This window comes from Monodelphis domestica, chromosome 1 (assembly GCF_027887165.1).
Source record: "Monodelphis domestica isolate mMonDom1 chromosome 1, mMonDom1.pri, whole genome shotgun sequence".
Taxonomy (NCBI): Eukaryota; Metazoa; Chordata; class Mammalia; order Didelphimorphia; family Didelphidae; genus Monodelphis; species Monodelphis domestica.
The window spans coordinates 460,395,541-460,419,708 of record NC_077227.1 but is presented as its reverse complement, the minus strand read 5'-3'; the positions used below and the strand labels follow the sequence as shown (position 1 = coordinate 460,419,708).

General features: G+C 47.9%; 2 protein-coding genes across 9 annotated transcripts; one reads left to right on the top strand and one right to left on the bottom strand.

Moving 5' to 3' along the window:
• The first annotated feature begins 1,358 nt into the window (after positions 1 to 1,358).
• TOR2A (torsin family 2 member A) lies at positions 1,359 to 9,186 on the top strand. 4 transcript variants are annotated; one of them, XM_001365774.4, is made up of 5 exons: positions 1,359 to 1,644; positions 4,888 to 5,153; positions 6,688 to 6,863; positions 7,769 to 7,896; positions 8,217 to 9,186. In XM_001365774.4, exons 1-5 carry the CDS (start codon positions 1,500 to 1,502, stop codon positions 8,465 to 8,467), a joined length of 966 nt encoding a protein of 321 aa, XP_001365811.1. In that variant the 5' UTR covers positions 1,359 to 1,499; the 3' UTR covers positions 8,468 to 9,186. The 4 variants fall into 4 exon arrangements, with proteins under 4 accessions (XP_001365811.1, XP_016283547.1, XP_056668429.1 ...); XM_016428061.2 differs by having other exon boundaries at positions 1,398 to 1,656; positions 7,826 to 7,896; XM_056812451.1 differs by having other exon boundaries at positions 1,399 to 1,644; positions 7,826 to 7,896.
• Positions 9,185 to 24,117, bottom strand: TTC16 (tetratricopeptide repeat domain 16). Of its 5 annotated transcripts, none has more exons than XM_007475035.3 (14): positions 23,987 to 24,117; positions 22,500 to 22,652; positions 22,051 to 22,141; positions 21,482 to 21,625; positions 20,889 to 20,989; positions 20,671 to 20,797; positions 18,787 to 19,001; positions 16,615 to 16,862; positions 14,122 to 14,263; positions 12,775 to 12,940; positions 12,246 to 12,385; positions 11,840 to 11,972; positions 10,759 to 10,843; positions 9,185 to 9,525 (listed from the first exon to the last, which is right to left on the bottom strand). In XM_007475035.3, the coding sequence occupies exons 2-14, from the start codon at positions 22,637 to 22,639 to the stop codon at positions 9,485 to 9,487; spliced, it is 1,773 nt and encodes a 590-aa protein (XP_007475097.1). In that variant the 5' UTR covers positions 22,640 to 22,652; positions 23,987 to 24,117; the 3' UTR covers positions 9,185 to 9,484. The 5 variants fall into 5 exon arrangements, with proteins under 5 accessions (XP_007475097.1, XP_007475099.1, XP_007475098.1 ...); XM_007475037.3 differs by having other exon boundaries at positions 22,500 to 22,629; positions 23,987 to 23,999; XM_007475036.3 differs by lacking the exon at positions 23,987 to 24,117 and adding an exon at positions 22,892 to 23,223.
• Positions 24,118 to 24,168: the final 51 nt, after the last annotated feature.

Genomic DNA, 24,168 nt, shown 5'->3' with positions numbered 1-24,168 from the left:
TGAGTTCAAATCCAGTCTCAGATACTTAATAGTTATATGATCCTGGTCTAGTCATTTGACTTCTGTTTTCTTTAATCCACTGGAGAAGAAAATGGCAAAATGATCCAGTATCTTTGCCAAGAAAATCCATGGACAGCAGTATAGTATTATGGGCACCTAGGTATCACATTGGATAGAGAGCTAGACTTGAGTTAGGAAAACTCACTTTCCTAAGTTCAGATTTAACCTCAGACACTTATCTGCGGAACAGGGGTAGAGAGAACCCCTCACAGAAGTCTACTTTTCACAATGAAAGTCTGGAGTCAGAAATTATGAGCAGAAAAGACAGTTTCTTTCCCTTTCATGAAAGAAGCACCACCCCAATCATAAGGCAAATGCACTGTTGAACCTAACCTCTTATTGGCTTTAACCACAAGCCCCCCCACTTCTCCTCCTTTCCCTGTCTGCTCCACAGAAACTGGGGTGGCTAAAGTTTTACCTGATTGCAGAATAGGACAACCACAGTTTTAACACCTATAGTTTGGCATAGAAGCTTTTGACCCAGTTAGCAAATAGCACAACCACCATTTGACACCTGTAAGCATATTTGAACACACTCAGGGGCACAACTTAACAAAAGCAAGGGAATCGTGGTTAGAACTTTCAGGAATGATACATTTGTCAGCATGTTTGAAACTAGCACATTATTTGACTTGACCCTGTCACTTAACCCTGTTTGCCTCAGTTTCCTTCACTTGTAAAATGAGCTGGAGAAGGAAATGGCAAACCATTCTAGTTGCCAAGAAAACCTCAAGTGAGACCACAAAGAATCAGACACAACTAAATGATGAATATTAACTAACTCATCTGATTTTCACAATAACCCTTGGATGCAAGTGCTATTATTATCTCATTTTACATTTGAGAAAATAGATTGAGGTTAAGTAACTTGCCCATCTTGAGAGAATTGAACCAGGTTTTCAGTGCCCTTATCCTCTGTGCTACCTTGCTGCCTTTCTTTATGTACCTTAAGATCTCAATAGTTTTCTGGCTGTCATTCACACTGAGTTTGCAGGATATTATTATATAGGGGGCTAGGAAAAAGGGGAACCTTGGGACATTCTGGTGGGTTGGGTAGTGAAACAGCGACCCCTGGTGGCAGTTTCTAGACTCTGCCTGCCAGGACCGAGGCATCCCCCACATCTAGAAAAACCTATTTGGTCTTCTCCGTACCTCGGTTTCCTCATATGTCACCAAGACGATGCCCAAACCCCACACTCGTAGTATAACTCTTTTCCTGTGGTGTGCCCTGATTTCTGTTCTACCCACAGGGGAAAAAAGAGCAGTGGGCGGGGCCTAAATCAAAGCCCAGGTGAGCGAGCAGCACCGCCTCTGTCTCGCGGCGCACACTGGGAATTGTAGTCCATGGACAAGAGACGGGGCGGGGAGGTCTGGAGCTTTGGTGGCCGGAGTAGGGGTGGAGCGGCCGCGGGCCTGGCTCGAGCTGCTGCCGGTCCGGGATGGCGGCAGGGAGCGGCCCGGTGTTACCTCGGCTGCTCTGTTTCCTCGTGCTGGTGTCCGCCACGGCCGCCGCCTGGGGCCTGGGCTCGTTGGGCTGCAGTTTCGGCGCCTTCTGCGAGTGCGACTTCCGACCCGACCTCCGGGGTGAATACCGGGGTGCGGGCCGGGACTGTGGCGCTAGGGCCGGGGAGGGGGCCGCGGGAGTTAGCAACGGAGGCTTAGAGGCCTGCGACGGGGGCTTCAGAGCCTGGAGACTGGGGCTGCGGTACAAGGGGACCGTGGGACAGAGGGCTGCGGAGTAAGGGGTTGGGGGGGAGATAGGGAATCAGGAAACCTAAACTGTGGGTCAGGGGGCCAGGGGGTTCCAGGGTCGTAATCTGGGGCTGCTGGACAGGGGACTTGGAAGCCTGGATCGGTGTCGGGGATTAGGGACCAGGAGACTGGGGAACCGGTGCTGCTGTGGTCAGGGAAGGGAGTTGCCTGTTGCCTGGTTTCAGGGCGCTGAGGATTTCAGGGATTGGGGAGCTAAACAGGGCCACAGAGCCATGGACCGAGACCGGGGCCTAAGGAAAGGGTGTCATCCAGGAGCAAGAGGTTGGAAGCTGGACCGGGGACCGAGGATCAGGGTTAGTTAGGGAATATGTAGTTGGCTAATGAGGCCCAGGGTAACTTTGGGCAAATCACACCCTTTCTTTGGACCTCCATGTCCATTGGCATAGATGATAAGGTCCTTTGTAACTTTAAATCTTGTTACTGGAGCCCAGGAAGAGGCAAGGGTAACTAGCAAGGATAAATTAGGGGACTGAGGCCAGAGAGAGGCAGGCCCCCCTCCTCCATAACAATTATTACTAAGACTTGTTGATTCTGTCTCTCTAATATCACCTGCATCCATCCCTTTTCACTCACATGGTCCTCACCACTTTCATTAAAGCCCCTTCAACTGTAGCCTAGGATAGCTATTCCACCAACTTCCTAAATTGAACTCCCAGCTTATAGGCATTCTCTCCATCTCTGTCCATCCATCCTCCACACAGCTGTCAGAATAATCTTTGTAAAGCACTAGGGGAGCTGGGTTATTATTCCCTGTTCAGGAAGCTCCAGTGGCTCCCTCTTGTCTAGGGAAAAAATACTGACTCCATAATATGGCATTTAAAGTGCTCAGCCTGGCTCCAGTCCACCTTTCCAGGTTTATAGCATGTTACTGTCCCTTTATGCTCTTTAAATTATAGACATACTGGTCTTATGAACTGATGAATTTCCTCATCTCCAGATCTAGACTCCCTAGGCCCCAGCATCCCTAGCTTCTTTCATGGTTCATGTGCCATCTCACACACCTTTCCAAACCCCTATAATTGTTAGAATGCTCTCCCTCCTCAAATTACCCTGCATGTATTTATCTGTTTATGTTTCATCCACTCTTCCCCCCAAGTAGAATGTAAACTTCTGGAGGGCAGGAATTATTTCTTGCTCCCCAAGCTCCTGGTAGGTGTTGCATATATAGTGATGGGTTAATGCTTATTGGATTGTATTGGATTGGTTGGAATTAAGGCTAGGTAACTGGGGGGATAGAAGTTTGGACTAGAAAAGGGAGGGACAGGGACTTGAATACTGGAGTCAGTGACTGGAGGTTTTGGACCAATAAGAAGGAACTGAAGACTGGGAGAAATGGGAGGAATTTGGGGAAGAGGATGCAGTGAAGGAAATTCCTGGGGTCTGAATTGGGAATTAGAGGCCTTGGGGGCCAGCAGAATGGAAGTAGATGGAGAGTAGGGATTGGGACTGGACACAAGGAGCTCTAGAATGAGAGAAAGAGGAGGCCAGGGCTGGGGCAAAGGCTACTAGAGGTAGGGGTGCAGTTAAACGGGAATTATAATGAGGCAGATTGTAGGTAGTTAGGTGGCACAGTGTATGGAGTGCCAGATTTTGAGACAGGAAGATTCATCATTGTAAGTTCACATACAGCCTCAGACACCATGTGACTTTGAGCAAGTCACTTAACTCTGTTGGTCTCAGTTTCCTGATCTGTAAAATGACCTGGAGAAGGAAATGGCAAACCACTCCAGTGTCTTTGCCAAGAAAACCTCAAATGAGGTCATAAGGAGTTAGACATAACTGAAAAAACAACAATGTTTCATAATGGATAGAGCCCTAGATTCTTATTAGGATGACCTCGAGTTTTAATCCTGCCTCTGACACCAGCCACCTAACCCAGGGCAAGTATGTAACCTCCCTGAATCTGTTTTCTCATTGTCAATGCTGATTTTACAGGGCCCCAGGAAACTCTTAAGACTACAAGTTGCAGAACAATTGCTGATGTGTATTGTTAGACGTTCATTCACAAATGAGCTCCTTACATGATGAAATCAGATTCAGACCCCTTCCCACCACTACCACTCCCCCAAAATCTTGGAACATAGCATCTATCTTTGTTGTTATTTTAGTCGTGTCTGACTGTTTGGGACCCCATTTGGGATTTTCTTAGCAAAGAGACCGGTTTGCCATTTCCTTCTCCAGCTCATTTTATAGATAAGGAAACTGAAGCAGAGTGAACTTGCACAAGATTGCACATCTAGTGTCTGAGGATTTGAACTCAGGTCTTCCTGGTTCCAGGCCCAGCACTGCACTACCTAGCTGCTTGAAGCATCTACTTTACAGGGTTGTTATAAGAATTCAAAGAGATAAAGTAAAGTGTTTTCCAAACTTTAAAGCACTCTACAAATGTGATTTCTTCAGATTTAGGATTGACTGGGGAATTGGGACTGATCCATGAGTTTTTAGCAGGAAGTTTTGAGGGAAGGGGGTCTTTGGAGATACTAGACCTCAGAGAATAAGGCATTGAGAAGATGATAATAAACTTTGAGTTTCAGGTCAGCTGGTTAGTTAATGGATAACAACTTGGTATCTAATGGCCTATGCAAGGCTCTGTTTTCATCAACCTGCTTTTTAGTGAGTCATATGCAAATACAGACAGTTATCAAATTTATGCATAACATGAAGTTGGAGGGATAGCTAACATGTTAGATAACGGAATCAGGATCTAAAAAGATCTCAACAGGCAAGGAGTATGAGCTAAAATGAAATTTTACTCAGAAAATGTAGTCTTACACTTGGGTTCAAAGAACAAATTACCAAGTACAGGATAGGGAGACTTGGCTTAGCAGCAGTTCACATGAAAAAGATCTTCGGGAAAGGGCTGGTGTTGACCACAGGTTCAAGAAGACTAAACAATATTTAAGGGGCTTTGTTTATGTGGATGATGGAGCCCATGAGAGTAGGGGATCTCTGTGGGGATGGATGGGCATGGGATTGTTAGATCTCCTTTTGGGGATTGATATGCCCATGGGGACCCAATATTCCCATTGCCTGCCTCTCCTTCCTCCTCTCCAGGTCTGGAGTGTGATCTGGCCCAGCACTTGGCTGGGCAGCATCTGGTTAGACAACTGGTCGTGAAGAGGCTGAAGGCTTTTGTGGAAGATCCAGCACCAGCCAAACCCCTAGTGATGTCCTTCCATGGCTGGACTGGCACAGGAAAATCCTATGTCAGCTCCATGCTGGTCCAGTACCTGTTCCGACATGGGATGGCCAGTCCCCATGTGCATCACTTTTCTCCTGTCATCCACTTCCCCCACGCAGACCAGATAGGACGCTACCAGGTAAGCCCTTTGCAACCCAGCCCTCCCTCTGGGAGCAGGCTCAGTGCTGGGGGCCCAGTGCCCTCTCAGAGAGAAAACCCCAAAGTACAGAATGGGAAATCAGCTGGCTGAAGGCCACAGAGCCAGTTGGGAATTTAGAAACCAGATCTCCTTCCCCTCTCTGCCTCTAAATTAGGCTGCCCTTCTTTAATCTCATTTGAACCAGTGTCAGAGGGGCATTTAACTGGTGGATTTGAATAACTTATTAAACATTCCTGGAGACTGTGAGAATTTAACAGTAGCCTGTACTTTTTGGAGGGGAGAACACCCCAAGATTAACCTTGAATTTTAAGAAGGGTGAATTCTGATATTAAGTTTGATTGGGTTGATCTTGATTGGATTGAGCTGTAACCTGTCCTACCTTCTGCTCAAACCAAGGTAGTGGGGGAGGAGAAGAGTAGGCATGCTACTATGGCAGAATGCTGGAGTCCATGTAACCCCCTGGTATTTGGAAAACCTTTGCCTCTAGCCCAGCATGAGCCCTCTAATCAGAGCAGCTTTGAAAAGGAATATCACTCAGAGCACAAGTTTGGGTCTGGAGAAAAAACTGGGTCTTTTTTGGCTGGGAATTGAGAGCTAGAAGGGTACATGGGCATGGCTTCCAGCCTTTAAGGGATTTGCCAGCCACATGTGGCTAGAGGCCTTTTCTTTCTCTGACCTGTTTTTATTATTTAATAATTATAAATTAAGATACAGTTTCCAAAGAATTTTCATCTTAACATACTTGGTGTTGAGGATGACAATTGTACAATGGGAAAAAATTGAATTGGGAGTCAGAGGACCTGGGTTTGAATCCCAACCCAGCTACTTACTCCATGTGACATTAGGCATCTCCTCTTTCCTGGGCTTCAGCTTCCTTAAATATAAAGTGACAGGGAGAGACCCTCTCTGACCTATGAAATCTCCTCTGGTGCTAACTCTGTGATATTTTGATCTGTGTGGCCTCCAGGGCATAGTGGGTACAAGTTCAAGGATGGAGATTTGGGTTTCAGGTTTTGCTCTTAAGCACAGACTGCACCGCTATGCCTGTTTATGTGGCCAAGTGATCCTGGACAAGTTTCTTCACTTCCACCTCAGTTTCATCATCTATAAAATGGGGGAGAACAAGGCCTACCCATTTGTCCAGAGTCAAGAGTGGGGGCATATGAGAAAGAGCCTTGACAACTATAAATTGTGGTAAAAAACAAGGGGCTTTTGTAATTGGTGGAAAAGTAGGTATCACCACAAACCCATTATTGCCAACCTGGGAAGCAATGAAAAGGGCACATCACAGTGAAGGCAACTTTCCTGGTGGCTCTGAAGTGCTTCCCCTGGGGAAGCTTCTGTCCTCTGAGGGTAGGCCATGTTTATATCTCACATAGGATGAACTAAAGGGTCACCTTTCCCTGGCTTTTCCTCAGGATCCTCTTATTCCCACCCCACCCCCTAGCTTTAAACTCTTCTTGTCCCAGATCTCCATGCTACCTTGCCTTGCCCCTTTATGTACCTCTTACAGGGTGACCTGAAGCAGTGGATCTTGGGGAACCTCACCGCTTGTGGCCGTTCTCTCTTCCTCTTTGATGAGGTGGACAAGATGCACCCAGGGCTATTAGGGGTACTCCGTCCTTTCCTGGGACCTTCCTGGGTGGTCTATGGGACCAACTACCGAAAAGCCATCTTCATCTTCCTCAGGTAGGGAGAGGCCTTCTTGGGGTGGGGCTGGAAGGGTCAGATTCTGTTCTCTTAGTTGTCAGTGCTGGTCAGCAAAGAGAATATCCAGCCCATCTGTCTGAATGAGGGCTTCTTGGACTTTAGGATCAATTATAAAATTCACATAAAAAAGGCAGAAAGTCCTCAGGGCCTTTGAATTCTGGTTAGAGACAAGTCTATTCATAGGATTTGCCCATCTTTTGAAGATCTCCAAACACCATATTAACCTCATCTGTTTCATCCTCATGATACTGGAGAATTAGGGAGCAGAGAAGAATCCCCTTTTGTAGAAAGCAACACTGCTTTCTACATTAGGGACCATTAGGCAATTCAGTGGATAGAATGCCAGATCTAGAGTTGGGAGGTAGTGGGTTCAAATCTAATCTCAAACATTTCCTAGCTGTGTGAGCCTGGGCACGTAACCTTAACCCCCATTGCCTACTACTCTTTTGCCCTGGAATTGATACTTAGTATTGATTCTAAGTCAGAAGGTAAGAATTTTAAATTAAAAAAAAAAGGCAACACAGGAGATCTGGGTTCTAATAGCAGGTCTGCAATAAAAGTGATGCATGACTGGCTATATATATATCCCATCACTTCTAATGGCCTGTTTCCTCCTGTAACAACTGTGAAGTAATCATACTCATCTTACCCTGCCTTCCTCACATGGTTGTTGTATTTGGCCATTAGATTATTATTAGAGGTCCTAAGGTGAGAAGATGCTTCCCTTTAATAAGTTTCAGTGAGTGTGGGGAAAAGCTAGGTTTCAGACCTCCATGTCCTGCCTCCTTGTTCTGGGTTGTATCCATGCACTGTCAGATGAGAGCCAGACTTCTCTCTCCTACCCATCTCATCTATGGTCTGCCCTCCTTGGTTCTGGGTTCCAGCAATGCTGGTGGGGAGCAAATCAACCAACTAGCGCTGGATGCTTGGCGTGCCCGCAGGGACCGAGAAGAGCTCCAGCTTCAGGATCTAGAACCGGCCATCTCTAAGGCCATCGTGGACAACCCCAACCGTGAGTCTGCACCTGTCTATTCACCCCACTTCCCCAAGCTCCTGCCCAGAATGGGAGTTGGAGCCCAGAACTGAAACAGTTCAAGTCATTCAGGCCTCAGATCTTCCCCATTCCCTCTCTTCCTCTTGTATCCTCAAAGATGTTCTAGCCACCCCATCCCCAAATGGCCCAGCTTGACCCTCCATTAACTTTAGCTCAAAGCTAGAGTAGATCGCCCTGTTTAGTCCCCATGGTTTCCTTCTTAGGAGGTGTTCTAGGCTTGTACCCTCAGCAGGGGACTTGTCCCCTGACCCAGCTCTTCCTGCTTGTCTCTCCCTCAGATGGTTTCTGGCAGTCAGGAATTGTGGAAGACCAGCTCTTGGACCTACTGGTGCCCTTCCTGCCCCTCCAGCGTCACCACGTCCGTCACTGTGTGGCCAATGAAGTAGCCCAGCTGGGCCTGGCCCAGCAGCAGGAGGAGGAGGTTGTCCAGGCCGTGCTGGATGGAACTGCCTTCTTCCCGGAAGAGGAACGCCTTTTTTCTTCCAATGGTTGCAAGACTGTTGCTTCCCGAATTACCCTTTTCCTTTGACTGGGCAGGGACATTTCCCTTCCCTTCCCTCTGCCTCAACTGACCTGCCCTGGGACTCTGCCTGGTTGCTGTGGTCCAGACTTGCTGCTGGCATAATGACCTTTGCCCCAGAGCTTCCATAGAGTGTAAGCAGGGCGGACCCGTTAGCCCAAGGAGCCAAAGGCCAAAGGCAGACAGGCAATTCCAGTTTCTGCCCTTTGGGGTACTTTCCAGACTGAGGGTGACAGAGGTACCAGGTAGGAAAGATGTTGCTCTGCTGGCTTGAGGACATCTTGGCCCCACTTGCCCTCCTGACCCTCACTAGAGTTCACCACATCCAATACCCAGAGCCCTTGGCCAAAATACAGTTTCATCTGAGCCAATTCCAATTCCCTTTCTCCCAGCCCAATTGTGAGCCTTATTTAAATTGATGCTGTGATTTAATGACTCAGGGACCACTTCTGCTGTCCTCTTCCCCACCCCTGCCAGGCTCATGTCCTCCTCTCCAGGCTCTTCCCTACGTCCATGTAGATACACACCCCTGTTCCCTCCTTCCTACCCCAGGAAGCCAAGGAGCTTAAGTCCCAACTCTTTTCCCAGCTTCCCATCCCAGCAGGCACTGCCATAGTCTGGCAAACTCTGCTCTTTGTAACAGAGTCTGGTTTAAATGTTTTTAATTTTGTAATGAATGAAAGGGGGTGGGGGGAATGCAAAATAAACTTATTTAAGGGACCAGGGAACGTATGTCTAGGCTTTATTGCTCTGGCTAGAGAAAGCGTGACTGTATCTAGAAAGGAGGCCAGAGGCAGGGACGAATAGAGTAGATTGACAGGCTGGAGGCCTGAGGCAGGGAGAAAGTGAGCTGGAGGGTTTCCTTCAGTGTCAAGTGGTCTATCCCATAGACCTTCTTTCTCCCCAGAATGCAAGGGTGGATATGGACTGTGCCCACCTGTTGAGGTTCAAGAAAAGAGGAGCCAAGGTTGTCCACACACTGGTTCAGGAAAAGACCACTGTGGTTTTGCCTTCCCTTTGTTTGGTCTAGGTGGCAGCAGTCTTGGATGCCCAGGTGGAGGTGTCCCCTATGAAGACATCAAAATGCATGAAAGAAGCCTGCCTCTCTCCTCGCAGACAGATAGTGGTTGGGTTAAGCCCCTAAGAGGGAGACGTTTCTGATTGTTCAGCATGTCGGGCTTTATCCCCAGGAAAGCCAGCCCTACCCTTGAGCCCTCTAGCTTGATTCCCCCTATTTGGCCTAAGGAGTTGATCTCTAGGATTTCCCATCATAAGTTGAGAGGAGGGCCATAAGACACGAGACCTTGCTGCCAGCCCAAAATAGGAATGCTGTTTGGGTTCTAGAGGGTGCTGATTCAGGACCATGGAATGGTAGCTCTTGAAGGGCCTTTGGGGTCCAGTCCAGCCTTCTCCTTTGACCACATGACTAATTGCAAAGCATTCACTGACTTCAGATTCAGGAGGCTTGTTGGGTTCAGATTCTGGCTCTAACACTTGCTAGCCCTCCCACTGGGAGTCTGTTTCCACATTGGTCAAACCAAAATAACACTTGTACTGCTCACCTTAGAGGAGTATAGATAGAGTTGGAAGGGACCTCATTTTATAGATGAGGAAACAGGGCTCAGAGAGACTGAGAACCAGGCCTAGAGATGGGAGGTCCTGGGTTCAAATCTTCCCTCAGACACTTTCTAGCTGTATGACCCCAGTGCCTAGTCCTTACCACTCTTCTGCCTTGGATCCAATACTTTTAGAATTTATTCCAAGACAGAAGGTAAGAATGTTTATTTCTTTTAAAAAATGTGGCATAGTAGAAAGGCCCTGGACCCAGGGTCCGAGCTGTGACCTTAAATAAAGTATCTTACTTTTCTGGGCCTCAATTTCCTCATCTGCAGAATAGAGGTAAGGATCCTTGCTTCCCACATTTACTGTGAGGAATAGAGCACCAAACAAACAGGCCCTGTTCTCCTCCACTTCATTGCCTCATTGTGGTCTAGGGGTGTCCCTGGGGACTCAAGGATGTGACGGGAGTTCATGGACCCCACACTTTGGTTAAGTATAGACCTGGTGGCCAACAGGTTGGCTATGGGCAGAAAGGCCTGTGGTGATAGAAGAGCTCTGTTTACCTTAGAGAGTTATCTACATTCATGAGACTGATTGTTGCAAATAAGGCAACTGAGGGGTAGAGAGGGGAAGTGACCAGACCAAGGTGACAAACATTGTAGGGTTAGACATTTGTTAAGGAAAGGAGCCAGGGCTCAGTTTGCCCCACCTATTGAGGGGGCCCTTGGTTCAGAACTTACCAATAACAACTGAGTCATCTGAGGACCTCTGAGGCTTTTCCCCTTGTGAGGCTTGCTTCAGGTTGCTCTTGCTTAAAGTCTGTTCCTTAAGGAATCACAGAATCTCAAAGTTGGAAGAGTCCTTGGAGATCAACTGGTCCCAACCACCCTCTTCCTCGAGGCAGGAATCCAGCCTCAGCTGGAAGTCACTTTCTCACTATCCATTGCCAGATGGCTCCAATGGTTTGAAAGTTCTTATATCTAGTTAAAATGAGTCTCCCGACAACTTTTAAACATGGACCCCAGAGCAAGCCTAATATTCCCATGTGACCGCCCTTCAGATACCACATCCCCAGTTAAGTTTCTCCAGGCCAAACACCCTTTTCTTTAATCCTGTTGGGCATTTTTTGAGGCCTTCCCTAGCCCAGACACTCTCCTTTGAACATACTTGTCTGTCGATACTTCAAGGATCTCCAATTTTGCAAGTGTGACTGCTTAAAGTCCACCCAGACCAGTAGAGTTTAAAGCAACCATGTAAAACTGTGACTTGGTAATATACTGTGATTTAGTATATGGAGAAATGCTCTCTAGGCAAACTGCTGATTGAACTGTGTTCAGTTGAACTAGACCAGTCCTCGGAGGACAGACGGGCAGGCTGCTGCTGGGTCTATTTTGGACATCTTTCCAGCTTGGCAGATTCCGCCAGAGTTTGTGTTTTCTTGGCACAGCCTCAGATGTCACCTCTACACCATGACTAGGTAAGAGCGTGGGGTGTTAGTGGAGTCTATCAATATCCCTTTTAAGATGAGGCCTGAGTTTCTCAGCTACTTCCCAGCTGTGTGACCCTGACCAAGTCACTGAACCCCATTGCCTAGCCCTTACCACTCTTCTGCCTTGGAACCAGTCCACAGTATTGATTCTAAGAGGGAAGGGGTAAGGGTTTTTTTTTTATTTTTTATTAAAATGAGGCCTCAGTCCTGAAGCCTTAAAAGTGTGACCCTGCCACCCTCATCCTCTGATAAGATTTTTAGATATGGGAAACAAAGAAATCTGCCAGGGGTGAGGTCCCAGGGAACAAAACCATCCACCTCCCTCTCCTTGCCTCCAGCCTTGTGGAAATCGAAGGACCCTTGTCCTTGGGCCCTGTCTCTCCAGTGGTAGAGACCGGCACCAGAAAGCGTGGGGTGTCTTGCCGCTTCTTTGTTTCCTCTGTGGAAGCATTCTTGCCCAGAAGTCTGCGGGAAGGGAATATCAGTGATCTCCCCAGAGTTTTAGCAGCCTTCTTGTCCCCACTCAAGATTATCCTGAGTGTTTGAGTCGGTTTTCACCTATATGATGAGATTCATCCAGCTTCCTGGTCTGTAGATGTCCCCCAAATGCCTAACGGTGAGCTCGGGCCCCATTTCCTTCACCAGGCAGGCTGATCCCCCTTCCCTGTCCTTACACCACCCCCTCCCTTATTCAGCATGGCCAACTGGGTAAGGGCTCCGGGATGAGATGAAGCTGACCCCAGGATATTCGTGGGAGCCTGGCGAATACTGTTCTGAATCGCCCGGTCCAGGACGGCTCTGGCCATCACCATGGTCTTGCTGTTCATCACGTCTTCTGTGGACTGGCCCTGGAAGAGGTTTGCTATCATAGAAGGCAGCTAGGAGGAAGAGAGAGAAGGTGAACAGAGAGACTGAGATTTGGGATCCCAAAATCTTGCCTGGGAAACTGGACTCTTCCTGTATAACTTGTGGCCTTGAGAGAACCATCCTTTGTAATCAGGGGTGGCTCTGTGGCCAGGGCTAACGATCTAGAGTCTAGAAAATACAAAATCACCGCCTCTGTTCTAATCATCTCAAAACACCTTTCCTGCACCTTTTCTCCTCGTTGACACTCTAGCTTACACTTAATTGTGTATGGGGCCGCCACTTGGAATATAAGCTCCTGATGGCCTGGAAGCATCATTTCAAAAGATCAGTGCTTTGCCCAGGGCATGCGCTTGCCACTGAATCAAGCCAGGTTGGAAGAAAGCAGGTGTGCACCTCCCACCTGGGGGTGATGGGGGTTGAGGAGCAGCATGGTGGCAACATCTTGACGAGCCCCAAAGATATCCTGCAGCATTAGGCGGCTCCTGGCCCGAAGGAAGTAAAAGTTTGCTTTGTCTGGGGCATATTCAATGGCCGATGTGAAGTACTCTTCAGCCTTGTGGTAATGTCTAGAAAGAGTGGAAAGAATTAAGCGTTGTGGAAGCCAATGGAGCCGTGTCTGAACCCAAGCGTGAAAACTAACCTTAGTCTGGTGTGCTTTAGGTCTGAAAGAGGTCTAGGGGAGCAGCTAGGTGACTCAATGAAGAGTCAGGCCTGGAGATGGGAGATCCTGGGTTCAAATCTGGCCTCAGACCCTTCCTAGCTGTGACCCTGGGCAAGTCACTTAACCCCCATTGCCTAGTCCTTACCCTTCTTCTGCCTCAGAACCAATACACGGTATTGTTTAAGGATTAAAAAAAAACAAAAACAAAAAAGAGGTCTGGGGTGCTTAGGAAATTGTTAGGCCTAGTGGGAAGCTTCTTCCTTCCCAATTCTTGGTCCTAGAATCATCAGTGGTTTCCTAGCTGTGTGACCTTGGACAAGTCACTTAATCCCCATTGCCTAGCCTTTACCAATCTTCTGCCTTGGAATCAATATTCAGTATTAATTCTAAGAAGGTATGGGTTAAAAAAAATAGACTTCATGGAAGACACCTTGAAGAAAAGGAGAGATTTTAGCAGCTCAAGGGGGACGAGAGAAAGAAGCCATCCTGCACATGAATAAATAGAGTATAAACTCCTTGAGGGAAGGGATTGTATCATTTTTCATCTTTGTCTTCCCAGATCCCAGGATAAGGCTTTGTACTTAGCTTAAGTAGAAGACCACAGATTCAGAGTTGGAAGGGACCTTAGGTCAAGTCTACTCCTCTCAAGTTACAGATGAGGAAACTGAGGCTGAGTGGATAAATTAATTGCCCATATTCACATACTAATAAATGTAGGAGGCAGAATCTGACTCCAACTCCTGCATACTATACAAATTAAGCTGACAACTGAAGCTTCCCAAGGAGATATCGAGTCCCTTTGCTGGGGTTGGGGTGGGGGATACAGGATGAGGAAACATAGGAATCTACTAAAGGCCAGATCTTGGGCTACCATGTCTTAAGAGCCATAACTGGAAGCAAATAGAAGGCAACATCCTGGGAAGCTGGCAGAAAAAGTCAGTGGCTCAGCCCCCCTGGAAAGACTGCCCCATACTCGCCTGGCTAGTCCAGTGCCAGGCCGAATCACCCTGGAGAAAGGGTTTGTGAAGATGCTTTGGCCCATGGCTCTTCCTTGAGCCTCGCCATTACAGCCTGGCCCCCACACACCTCATCTGATGCTTGCGAAGCCCCATCTTCTCCTTAAGCATGCCCATGCGGTACCGAGCACCCTGGTCCCAAGGGGACAGTGCCAGGGCCTCCAGGTAATCGGCTTCAGCAAAGGTCAGCTCCCCAAGCTTGAAGAAGCAGTCTAGGAGGCAAGGCAGAGTGGGGAGGGGAAAAATGCCTGGCTTCCTTGTCCAATCCAGGCCCCTCCTGCTCCGACCGCTGGTCAGCCCCTGCTCTACTCCATCTTCTCGACCTTGGGCATTTCTCCATTTAGCTCCCGATTGGGATTCGGCTCTCCTCTTCCCAGGGCCTGATTTGCCCCTCCCCCCCAATTCACTTGGACTTGGTCCACATAGGAATCCTCCTTGGTGGCCTTGTTACCTCTGGCTCCCCCCGACCCAGATCAAGCCAAGGACTTATAGCAGGTTCAGCTGGGAAAAAGGACAAGTGAAGGTTGTGGCTTGTGAGCACGTCTGAGCACACGTCTGAGCCTCGTCCCCTTTCCAGAGCCAAAGACCGCTGATTTTTTGATCAGCTGTTGTTCTGGACTGTCCCAGGCTCTTCCTTCTATTAAGGCAAATAATGAAAAGCTCTGTGTGTGAGAGGCAATTGCCAGAAAGCTGGTCTTGGGAGGCAGGAGGAGATCTGGGACGAGACCCCTCCTCTGACCCAGCTGGCTGGCCAACCTCTCGGGGGCCCCAGGCTAGAGGCTATAAATCACCCAGCCAGGACCAATCCAGAGGGGCAGAGAGGATTTCCCCTTTGGGAGCTTCCCTATGCCAGTGAAATCACAGCTCTGGGTCTGGGTACTTCCCTTCCCCTCCAAATCCTCTTTGTTTTGACAAGGAACTAGTACACTATGGATCTGCGAGTTTGTCATCTGGGCTGCCTCCACTGATGCAGATGGCAGCCCCTCTGGGACTTAGTGAAGAGGCTTTGAGAGAGGCCATCCCGGCCACAGGCATAAAGGATCCTCGCTGCGGCCGGACGGGCACAGCCTTGGAGCTCCGGGGTCTGTGCCCTCCTCACTACAGGGATAAGGAGGAGAGGGCCCACTCTAGTAGTTAAAATCCCCAGCAGGGTGACAATAAGCACTGAAAATCTGAGGAGAGGGGCAGCCAGGAAGGGCTTCCTTGATGAAGTAGAATGTGAGTTGGATCTCACAGACCCATTAGGACTTGGATGCAGAAAGGGAGAGGAGGAAGTCAGGGGCAAAGGCTGACCACCTTCAGAAGTGAGGACATGAGGGGGACAGGACTAGCTAGAAGGGACAGAATGTGGAGGGGAGACATCTACTACTAGAGGCAAAGGAGCTTTAAAAATGAGAGCTGGGGCAGTTAGGTAGATAGAGCACCTGGCCCAGAGTTAGGAGGTCCTGGGTTCAAATTTGACTTTGGTCATTTCCTAGCTATGTGACCCTGGACTAGTCACTTATGTAAAAAATATCATTATTTAAATTGCAAAGTTTAAAATCCTTTTGAGAAGAATTTTAGGTAAAGAAGATGCTACCTCTCTGAATCCAGAACTGAACTGTTGGAGAAGTCATCATGAAGAAGCCTCCAGACCACAAGTTGCACAAAATTGAACTTTGGGTATGGCTGATTGAACATTTATCTGTATGTAAACTTTTATGCCAAAGGGGACTGCCCCCTAACTGGCTTTCTGTCAATGCGTCCAGTAATTATTGGTTTTGTTTTTTTTTCTTATCCTCAAATTATTGTAATCTTTAAATTGATTATGTTTTTATGATCCTTTGGGGAAGGACTTCTTCCCAGAGGATCATGCGGGGGATTGTAAAAAATAGACTCGAATACAGGACTACAATCCCCACAAGCCTTTGCTCCACTTCCCCAAAATGCTTTGTAATCTCATGGGAATTCTGAGGTGGGCCGAGATCAAGAAAGGATTTAAGCTGGTGGCAAAGGTTTTTGGACTTCCGTTTTGGAGCAGAGGCTTCTCTTCCATGATGTGAGGTTATTTTGTCTAGGCCTCTGGCCTAGGCACATATTTCTTACTTGTATATTCTTTAATCCTTAATCCTTAATAAACCTCTAAAAAATATAATACTCCTTGCAGAGAGAAACTAATTTCTACCTGCCTCAGTCTCCCCATATTCCTAAATTTTAATCTTTACACTTAACCTTGACTGCCTGGCTCTTGCCACCCTTCTGGCTTGGAATTGATACTAAGACAGAAGGTAAGGGTTCTAAATAAATGAACAATGAGAGAGCTGCCCATCTAGTGAGTAGCACACAAGATGCTTGGACCTGGGGCTGGAGGGCTGCACCTGGAGCCCCAATTTGCTGCTGCTTTCTTTCTGGGGGTACCTAAACTGAAGTCACTCTGTGTGTCCAAGATTCAGAAAGAGGGGAGGCCTCAAGACCATCCTGATCCCTTCCAGCTGTCAGTACTCTGAAGCCCTTGCCATGCCCCTTTTCACAAGATGGGGTGCCCCCTCCTTCTCCACCAGGAGGGTCCTCTGGGCCTACTTACCCCCTCTGTTGATATAGATCCCTTTCTCTCCCTTTTCACCCTGTAGGGCCTTGTTGAGGAGCAACACGCCTTCTTCATAGGCGCCCTTAGTATAGCAGAGGACCGCAAAGTCATTGTAGGTAAGAAGTAGCTGTCGCTGGGCCTGCAGAGGAATCTCAGTTTCCTCATTTTCTGAGCACAACTCTAGAGCCTTGAGAAAATCTTCAATGGCTGCATTGAAGTCCTTGAGCCTCCGAAACAGAGTGCCCCTGGAAGGAGAGGAGGCAGGAGGTCAGGCTCGCCCCACCTAGGGGCTGGCATGGACACGGACCTCATGGGGCCCAGGAAGAGAGTCAAGCTGGACCATCCCTTGCTGGACCCCTCTCTTGGGCACTGCTCTGATCTTTCCATCAGAAAGGCCCACATCCTAACCTCTCAGAACTGGATGGGCCTTTAGTGACCATCTGATCTGCCCATGGCACCTTCTCCTCCCCTCCCCTCATCCTATTCTGTTTGTATGGGGAATATATTCCAAAAGACTTTTTTAAAAACCCTTACCTTCCATTTTTATATCATTCTAAGACAAAAGAGCAGGAAGGACTGGGTAGTTGGAGTTAAGTGACTTGGCCAGGGTCACACACTAGGAAAGAGTGAGGCCATATTTGAACTCTGTTCCTCCCAACTCCAGGTCTGGCTCTCTACACATTGAGCCGCCTAGCCGTCCTTGAACGCCAAGACTCTTGAAGGGAGTGACTCTGTCCTGTTTCATACTGGAATCCCCCAGAGCATGAACTAAACTGAACCGATCCCACCCTGCTCATTTTACAAAGGGGCAAACTTCAACTCAGGCTATCGTCGAGGCCAAGGTTACCCTGACCAAGCCAGGACTGGATTCCGGGTCTCCTACCTCCCAGGGTCAAAGATTCTACCACCACCGCTTGCTTCTTCCTTCTCCCCCTCCAACCCCAGCCATGGTATGGGTAGACAGTGTACCCCAGGGCCTCCTCACACATTATCTCTGTGTCACACTGGCCGGAGACCCCACTTAGTGGGGTCTTTGGAATCCCAAACCTTGCTCCCATAGTTCCCTCTCCCTCGCCACCTGATAGCTGGCTCCCATGAAAGAGAACCTTTTCTTAGGTCCCTATTTATGGTTTAGTGGGTAGAATGCCGGACTTGGAATCAGGACAACACAGTTTCAACTCCTGCCCTAGATACAGACTAGCTGTGTGACGCTGGGCAGGTGACTTAATGTCTTTCAGCCTCAGTTTCCTCATCTGCAAAATAGGGATAATAGGAGTTTTTATGAAACTGTGTCAGCTTAATGATGGAATGTGGCAAACCTGAAGTCAACCAGTCAATGAGCATTTATTTACCCATTGTTTACTATATTCCTGCTACTGCGCTAGGCACTGGGAATTCAAAATCAGAAAAAAAGGAAAATGTCCTCAAAATGTTTCTATTCTGTGGAGTTGGGGGTAAAAAAGGGTAGACAGGAAAATAACATGTTCACACAGAAGTAAATGCAAAGTATACACATGGTAAATACATTAGGAAAGACTTTGCAAGGCATTAAATAAATCCAGCTATTGTGAATTGACAGCAAGGTGGTACAATGGATAGAGTGAGACATGGAGTCAGGAAGACCTGAATTAAAATCCTACTTCAGACACTTAGTAAGCTATATATAGTCCCTAGTCAATTCACTTGACCTCTCTTTGCCTCAGTTTCCTCATCAGTAAAATGGAAATAATGGGATCTATCTCACAAGGTTGTTATGAGAATAAACTGAAATAATATTTTAAAGGGCTTTATAAAGTTTAAGTGCTAAATATGAATGCTAGCTACTATTTATTAATTCATTAATTTATTATTTGTCATTTGGTCATTTTTGGTACCATCCAACTTTCTGTGATCCCTTTTTTGGAGTGTTTTCTTGGCAAAAAATACTGGTGTGGTTTGCTATTTCCTTCTCCAGTTTATTTTCCAGATGAGGAAAATCAAGGCAAACAGAGTGAAGTGGTTTGCCCAGGGTCACACAGTTAGTCAGTGAGGCTGGATTTGAATTCATGTCTTCCTGACTCCAGGTCTAACACCCTATCCACCCTGAGCCACCTTACTGCCCTTTTTATTATTCATTACCTATATTCTGGAGTTATTATTTATCATGTATTATTGCTCTTGTAATTATACCTGAACAAATAGTAGTTAGGATCCATAGGGCTGTTCTCAATGGCACAGTTGATCCGGATCAAAGAATCCTCCAGGCACCCCTTCAAGGCCATGACCACTGCTTCCTCCCTGGCCTTTCTGGCCTGCATCAACAATTTCTCCAGCAATGTGTTGGCCTCTGGGTGCTCAGGCTTAATCCTAAGGGCCCGGTGCAGATCCTGGTAACACTGATTCGGCTGGGAGCAGGGCAAGAGGCAACAATTAGAACTGTTCCCCTGCATGGTCAGAGATGCTTTCCCCATAGCCCAATTTTGTGTCCTGCCCAGAATGCCAGCCAGGTTGAGTCATAGGTATAGCATCATCCTTGACAATTTGTGGGTTAGCATAATAGCTAACCCTTATGGAGCTCTTTAAGGTTATAATCAAGTGCTCTTGCTGGTGTTGAGTCATTTCGATGATAATGTCTGACTCTTTTGACCCCATTTGGGGTTTTCTTGGCAAAGATGCTGGCATGAGGTAGACAGAGTTAAGTGAGACTCGCCCAGCTAGTGTCTGAGGTAGGGCTGGAGCCGGAGTCTTCCTGACTCCTGGCCAGCTCTCTAACCACTGGACCACTTCAATGCCTCAGAATGAGGCAAATCCCAATCCCAATGGACTGAATCAGAATGTTAGGGAGGATGACACCCTGGAGACTATGCAGTCACAGCTACTTTCATTTTAGAAAGAAGGAAAATGGAAGCTCAGAGATGGAAAGCATCAGTTTGTGCCAAATTCACAGTGTGAGTTCAGGGCAGAGGCAGAGTTGGATCCAGGTGTCCCGCTTCCTGGTCCGGCAAAGTCTAGTAAAGGTCTAAGACTACAGTAATTTAAGATAGTGGAAAGAGCCCCAGACTTGTTGGGAGTACAGAGAACTAAGGGTGAATCCAGATGGGTGACTCTGGATAAATCACCACACACTTGGAGCCTTTGTTTCCTCATCTGTAAAATGGGAATCTTTTTTGTTCTACTTCTCTCAAGATGATGGTGATTAAAGTGCTTTGAATACCTCCAAAGGATAAGCTATAACCTTGAGAGTCGTTCTTGACTCTTCCTTTTCCTTCACCTTTCACATTTATTTACTCAGTTGCCAAATCTTAGTCAATCTGACTTCCAAAACTGTGAGATTCATTCCTTTCTCCCAACTCCCAGGGCCTCTTCATTTTTGGTTAGAGCTATTACAACAACCTTCTAATTGGCCTCCAAGCTTCCAGTTCATCCTTTATTGGTTCCAATCCTATTTTTTGCATTTCTTTGATTTTTGAGTGCTTAGCACAGTGAAATGCTCAGCATAATTGTGAAATTTGCATTACTAAAGTAGGTCTGACCATATGTCATTTCCCTACCCAAAAGGCTCCAGTGGTTCCCCAGTGCCTTTAGGACAAAATGCAACTCTTCAGCCTGGCATTTAAAGCTTAATCTTATTTGATTTTACTAGTGTTCAAGTACTCTCTGTTCCAAATTGGCTGGGGCAGGGGCTGGAGTTGAGAGTAAAGCTTCGAGTCTTGAGGACTGATTACCTTGACTTTTTTTTAATAACTCTTATCTTCTGTCTTCTAATCAACACTAAAGAGAGGTAAGAGCTAGGCAACTGGAGTTAAATGACTTGCCCAGGGTCATGCAGGTAGGAAGTATTTGAGTCCATATTTGAAATCAGGACCTCCAGATCTGGCTCTCTATCCACTGAGCCACCTAGTGGCCTCCTACCTTTATTATTCCAGTAGGATTCAGGAACAGCAGAGCTCCTGGGCTCCCTGCCCATCTTACCCTTAGGGGACTGGGTGCCAATCCCATTGAATCCTGATGGTGGAGCTGAGCTCAGAGACTTGGGATCCCATCTTGCCTGTTGGGGATTGGTTTGGGTTCTACCTTTAGGAAGAAGTTATAGAGTCGAGCCCGAAGGATGTAGACATCAGGGTTGGCATGCTGCTTTAATTCTTTCGTGATGATCCCAAGGCATTCCTGATGCTTTTTCATGGCCAAAAGGCAAGCGATGCTGGAATGAGGAGGAGGGAGGGTGTGCCAAGGTGAGGGGGATTCTCTCCCAGGCCTACCACTCCCTCCAGTCCTTGAGGCCCCAGGGTCACCTGCGAAAGCGGTAGGAGGATTTGAGAGGCTGCAGCTCCGAAGCCTGGGTGAACACATCTAAGGCTTTCAGGTATGATTCTTCTTCAAAGAGACACTGGCCCTGGTGGAGAGGGAGGCAGGCATCCACAAGTGTCTCTGATCCCTATCTAGCCTGTTAGGACTGCTAACATATCTAGCCTGTTAGGACATACTAAGAGGTAGGAGAGATGGAAGAAGCAAGGGGAGACACAGATTGAAAGGGCCAAATACTTGAATGGGGCAAGACAGAGGAGACCAGGAGGGCTATGGGGACAGAAATGAGAAGAGATAGGAAAGAGGAGAAAAAGAAATAGATACTGGCAGGAAAGAGAGAGAAAAAGAGACTAGGAGAGAGGTGGGAAGGAGAGCGGGAGAAGCAGAGCCACCAGGGAGAAGACCACCGGAGCAACAAGCACAGAACAAGGGGAGGCAGAGACAGACAGATGGTCAGAGACAGACTGACAGCCCACCCCAGACTGAACCAAGAACCCTCCAGTCCCTACATGGCTTCTGTCCCTCAGGAAGGAGGCAGAACAGGTGGTTCCGTATTCCCTGGCTGGACTAAGCAACCCACCTGGACATATAGGACAAAGCAGAGGCGGTCTATTAACTGGGGCCGGTATGGGGCTAACACAATAGCCTTTCGAAGGTTCTGGGAAGCTGAGGAAAAGTCACACAGCTGGATATAGGCCTCAGCCCGAAGCACATAAGCTTCCACCTATGGCAGAGGTGAAGAAGAGACACCAAGGGCAGGCTGGTTTTAACTTGGTCCAGGCAATTTAGCCCAACCCACACTGCAAATTAATAAGCTACAGGCTTATTGAATCTCAGATAAAGGGGCCTCTGAAATCCTGTCTTAACAAGGACCAAAGGATTTGTCAGGCAGTAAAACAGAGGCTCAATAAGGGGAAGTGACTTTCAAGTTAGAGTATGGGTGTCCAGGTAGGAGGTACCAAGGAATCCACGAGCCCAAGGGAGGTGGCATCAGGAAGGGGGATTACAGTAACTTGGCAGGAAATTTACTTGCTCTTTGGGGTTTGGGGAAGGCCCCCAGCCTCCTCGAATCATTGGCTGGGATGGGGATGGTAGAGGGGTTGTGGGGAGGAAAGAATTTTTGCTCTCTCTATTCTCTCCCATTCTCACCAGCTGGGGATTAAGGTTGATGGCTTTGGAGAAGGAGAGTACAGCCTTCTCCCACTCCCCACTGGACATGGCGTCCTGCCCATGTTGAAAGCTGTGGACAGAGGACCAGGCAGACAGAGAGGTTGGGGTGAGAGGGGTCAGAAAAGGGTCAAAAGGTAGAGGGCAGAGGTGGACAGTGTTCCAAAGTTGAACATGGTGGGGGAGGGGGAATTCTGGGAAGGAAAGGGCTATAATATGAAGAAGGGCAGCACAGCTTCTAGGAGGTCATAAAATCATGGAATGTGGGCTGAGAAGGACCTTCTGTCAAGTAAGATATGATGCCCTTTAACAGACAAGGAAACAGGTACAGAAAAGCATCTCAGATCACAAGGCAACTGGTAGATCCTGGACTAGAACCTAGGGTTTCACGGAGCGGGGAGGACATGGGGCTAGAAGAGATCCATGCTTACTGCTCATTGATTTTCTTTGGCAAGAGAAGGCCTCTGAGTTGTTGCCTATGGGATTCAAGTCCCCGGAAAACAGTGCTGGTCCCAAGGATACGACTCAAGAAAGGACTCTCCGTCTTTTCATTTGACTTCCCTATAGACATGGTGGTGCTGAACCTGAGAACCAGAGAATCTTGGAGACTTTAGAGGGGATCTTTAGAGATCCCCCACATTCTTTAGTTTGGCATTCCAGGCCTTCCATCATCCTCTGGCCTTAGCCTACCCTTCCAACACTTCAGAATCATAGACTATTAGAGCTGGAAGAGATCAAGTTTCTAGTCCAAGAGGTAAGAGAGATCTAGGAAGGGGAAGGGAGTCTCTTCTGTCTATACCCCCAGTTAGTGGCAGACACAAACCTGAAATCGGGTTTCCCGATTCCCAGACTTGGACACCTTGGTGGTCCCACACTATCTTCCCTGCCGTTCACTTCTTATGCAAAACTTGACTTGACAACTGTCTCCACTACAGACTCCACTTTACTTCTCTACGAAGGTCGCCAAGCTGAGCTTCCAAGCATAGAGCAGTTAGTTACTAAGCACCTGGGACAGAGGGCCACGCCCCCGCCTGCTGGCCACGCCCCAGGCTCTACTCCCCAGGAATTCTACCCCTTTAAACGTAATAACATCTAATATAGCTTGCAAGGGAAACGTGAGAAAACCTTATATGCACTCTTTAGCCGTCACTCTCTTCATCTCTGTCCCCCCCCCCCCAAATAAGAGATTTAAAAATTGTCTTCCACAGTTAAACACACACACATTTATCTGTATTTTCATAAGCTACTAAAGAACTCAAAAGATCTGCTCTGCTGGGAGTGTGAAATACTGTCCCAGTCCCGGGTGGCAAATGAATTGCATCAATGAATCAATAATCATTTTACAATGTCTACTAAGTGCCAGCAGAAATGACGGCAGACATGAAAATCTGGTGCCTGACCTCGGGGATCTGACATTCATTCTATCAGGGGGAACACCCCTCCAGCAAATAGCTGAGGCTGCCAGTTAAGAGGCATAGTGGGATGGATGTAAAAGAGCCCTGGGAATGGGAGACAAAGGGTAGGATTGCGGGGAGAAGACGCTGGTCCAGTACTTGACTGGCTATGTGAGCGCTTTAGAGAAAATTATCTGACCTCTCTGCCTCAATTTCCTTAACTGTAAAATGGGGTAGTGGAAAGGTTCTCCCCCCTCCAATACCACCCCACTTTCTTAAGACATGAAAGGGGACCTGATTGCGATTTTGCCTAGGAAACTACAGTCAGGAGACTTGCCCAAGGTCCCACAGCTAGTGCGGGATCTCCGCCCCATCTCCCCAGTATGGAGTCGAAGGGGCGTGGAGGAGTGCGCGCCCCCACGCTCCATTGGAAGACGATGACACCTGTCAGGGTGGCAACGCTTTGCCTGGGGTGCTGGGGTGTATCCCGCTGGTATGGCGGTTGTCGGTCGACAGCTCTTCACCTTGGAAGGGAAACTTGCTTCTGCGGTCTCCGGTGTTGGAGGCGGCGCAGGGCCTTAACCCGAGCGAGTTCCTCCGGGTTCACAAAGAAGCCTATGCTTTGTATCGACGGCCATATCTCGCTATTACGCCGGCCTTCCACTGCTTCCACCTCCCAAAACACACGTTCCCACCGAACCTAGAA

Coding starts and splice junctions, on each gene's coding strand:
- TOR2A (XM_007475034.3), top strand. CDS start 1,500: ATGGCGGCAGGGAGCGGCCCGGTGTTACCTCGGCTGCTCTGTTTCCTC. Junction 1,657..4,887: donor CCTCCGGGGTGAATACCGGG/GTGCGGGCCGGG, acceptor CCTCCTCTCCAG/GTCTGGAGTGTGATCTGGCC. Junction 5,154..6,687: donor ACCAGATAGGACGCTACCAG/GTAAGCCCTTTG, acceptor TACCTCTTACAG/GGTGACCTGAAGCAGTGGAT.
- TTC16 (XM_007475035.3), bottom strand. CDS start 22,639: ATGTCTATAGGGAAGTCAAATGAAAAGACGGAGAGTCCTTTCTTGAGT. Junction 22,142..22,499: donor CCAAAGAAAATCAATGAGCA/GTAAGCATGGAT, acceptor CTCTGTCCACAG/CTTTCAACATGGGCAGGACG. Junction 19,002..20,670: donor TCTATAACTTCTTCCTAAAG/GTAGAACCCAAA, acceptor CCCTGCTCCCAG/CCGAATCAGTGTTACCAGGA.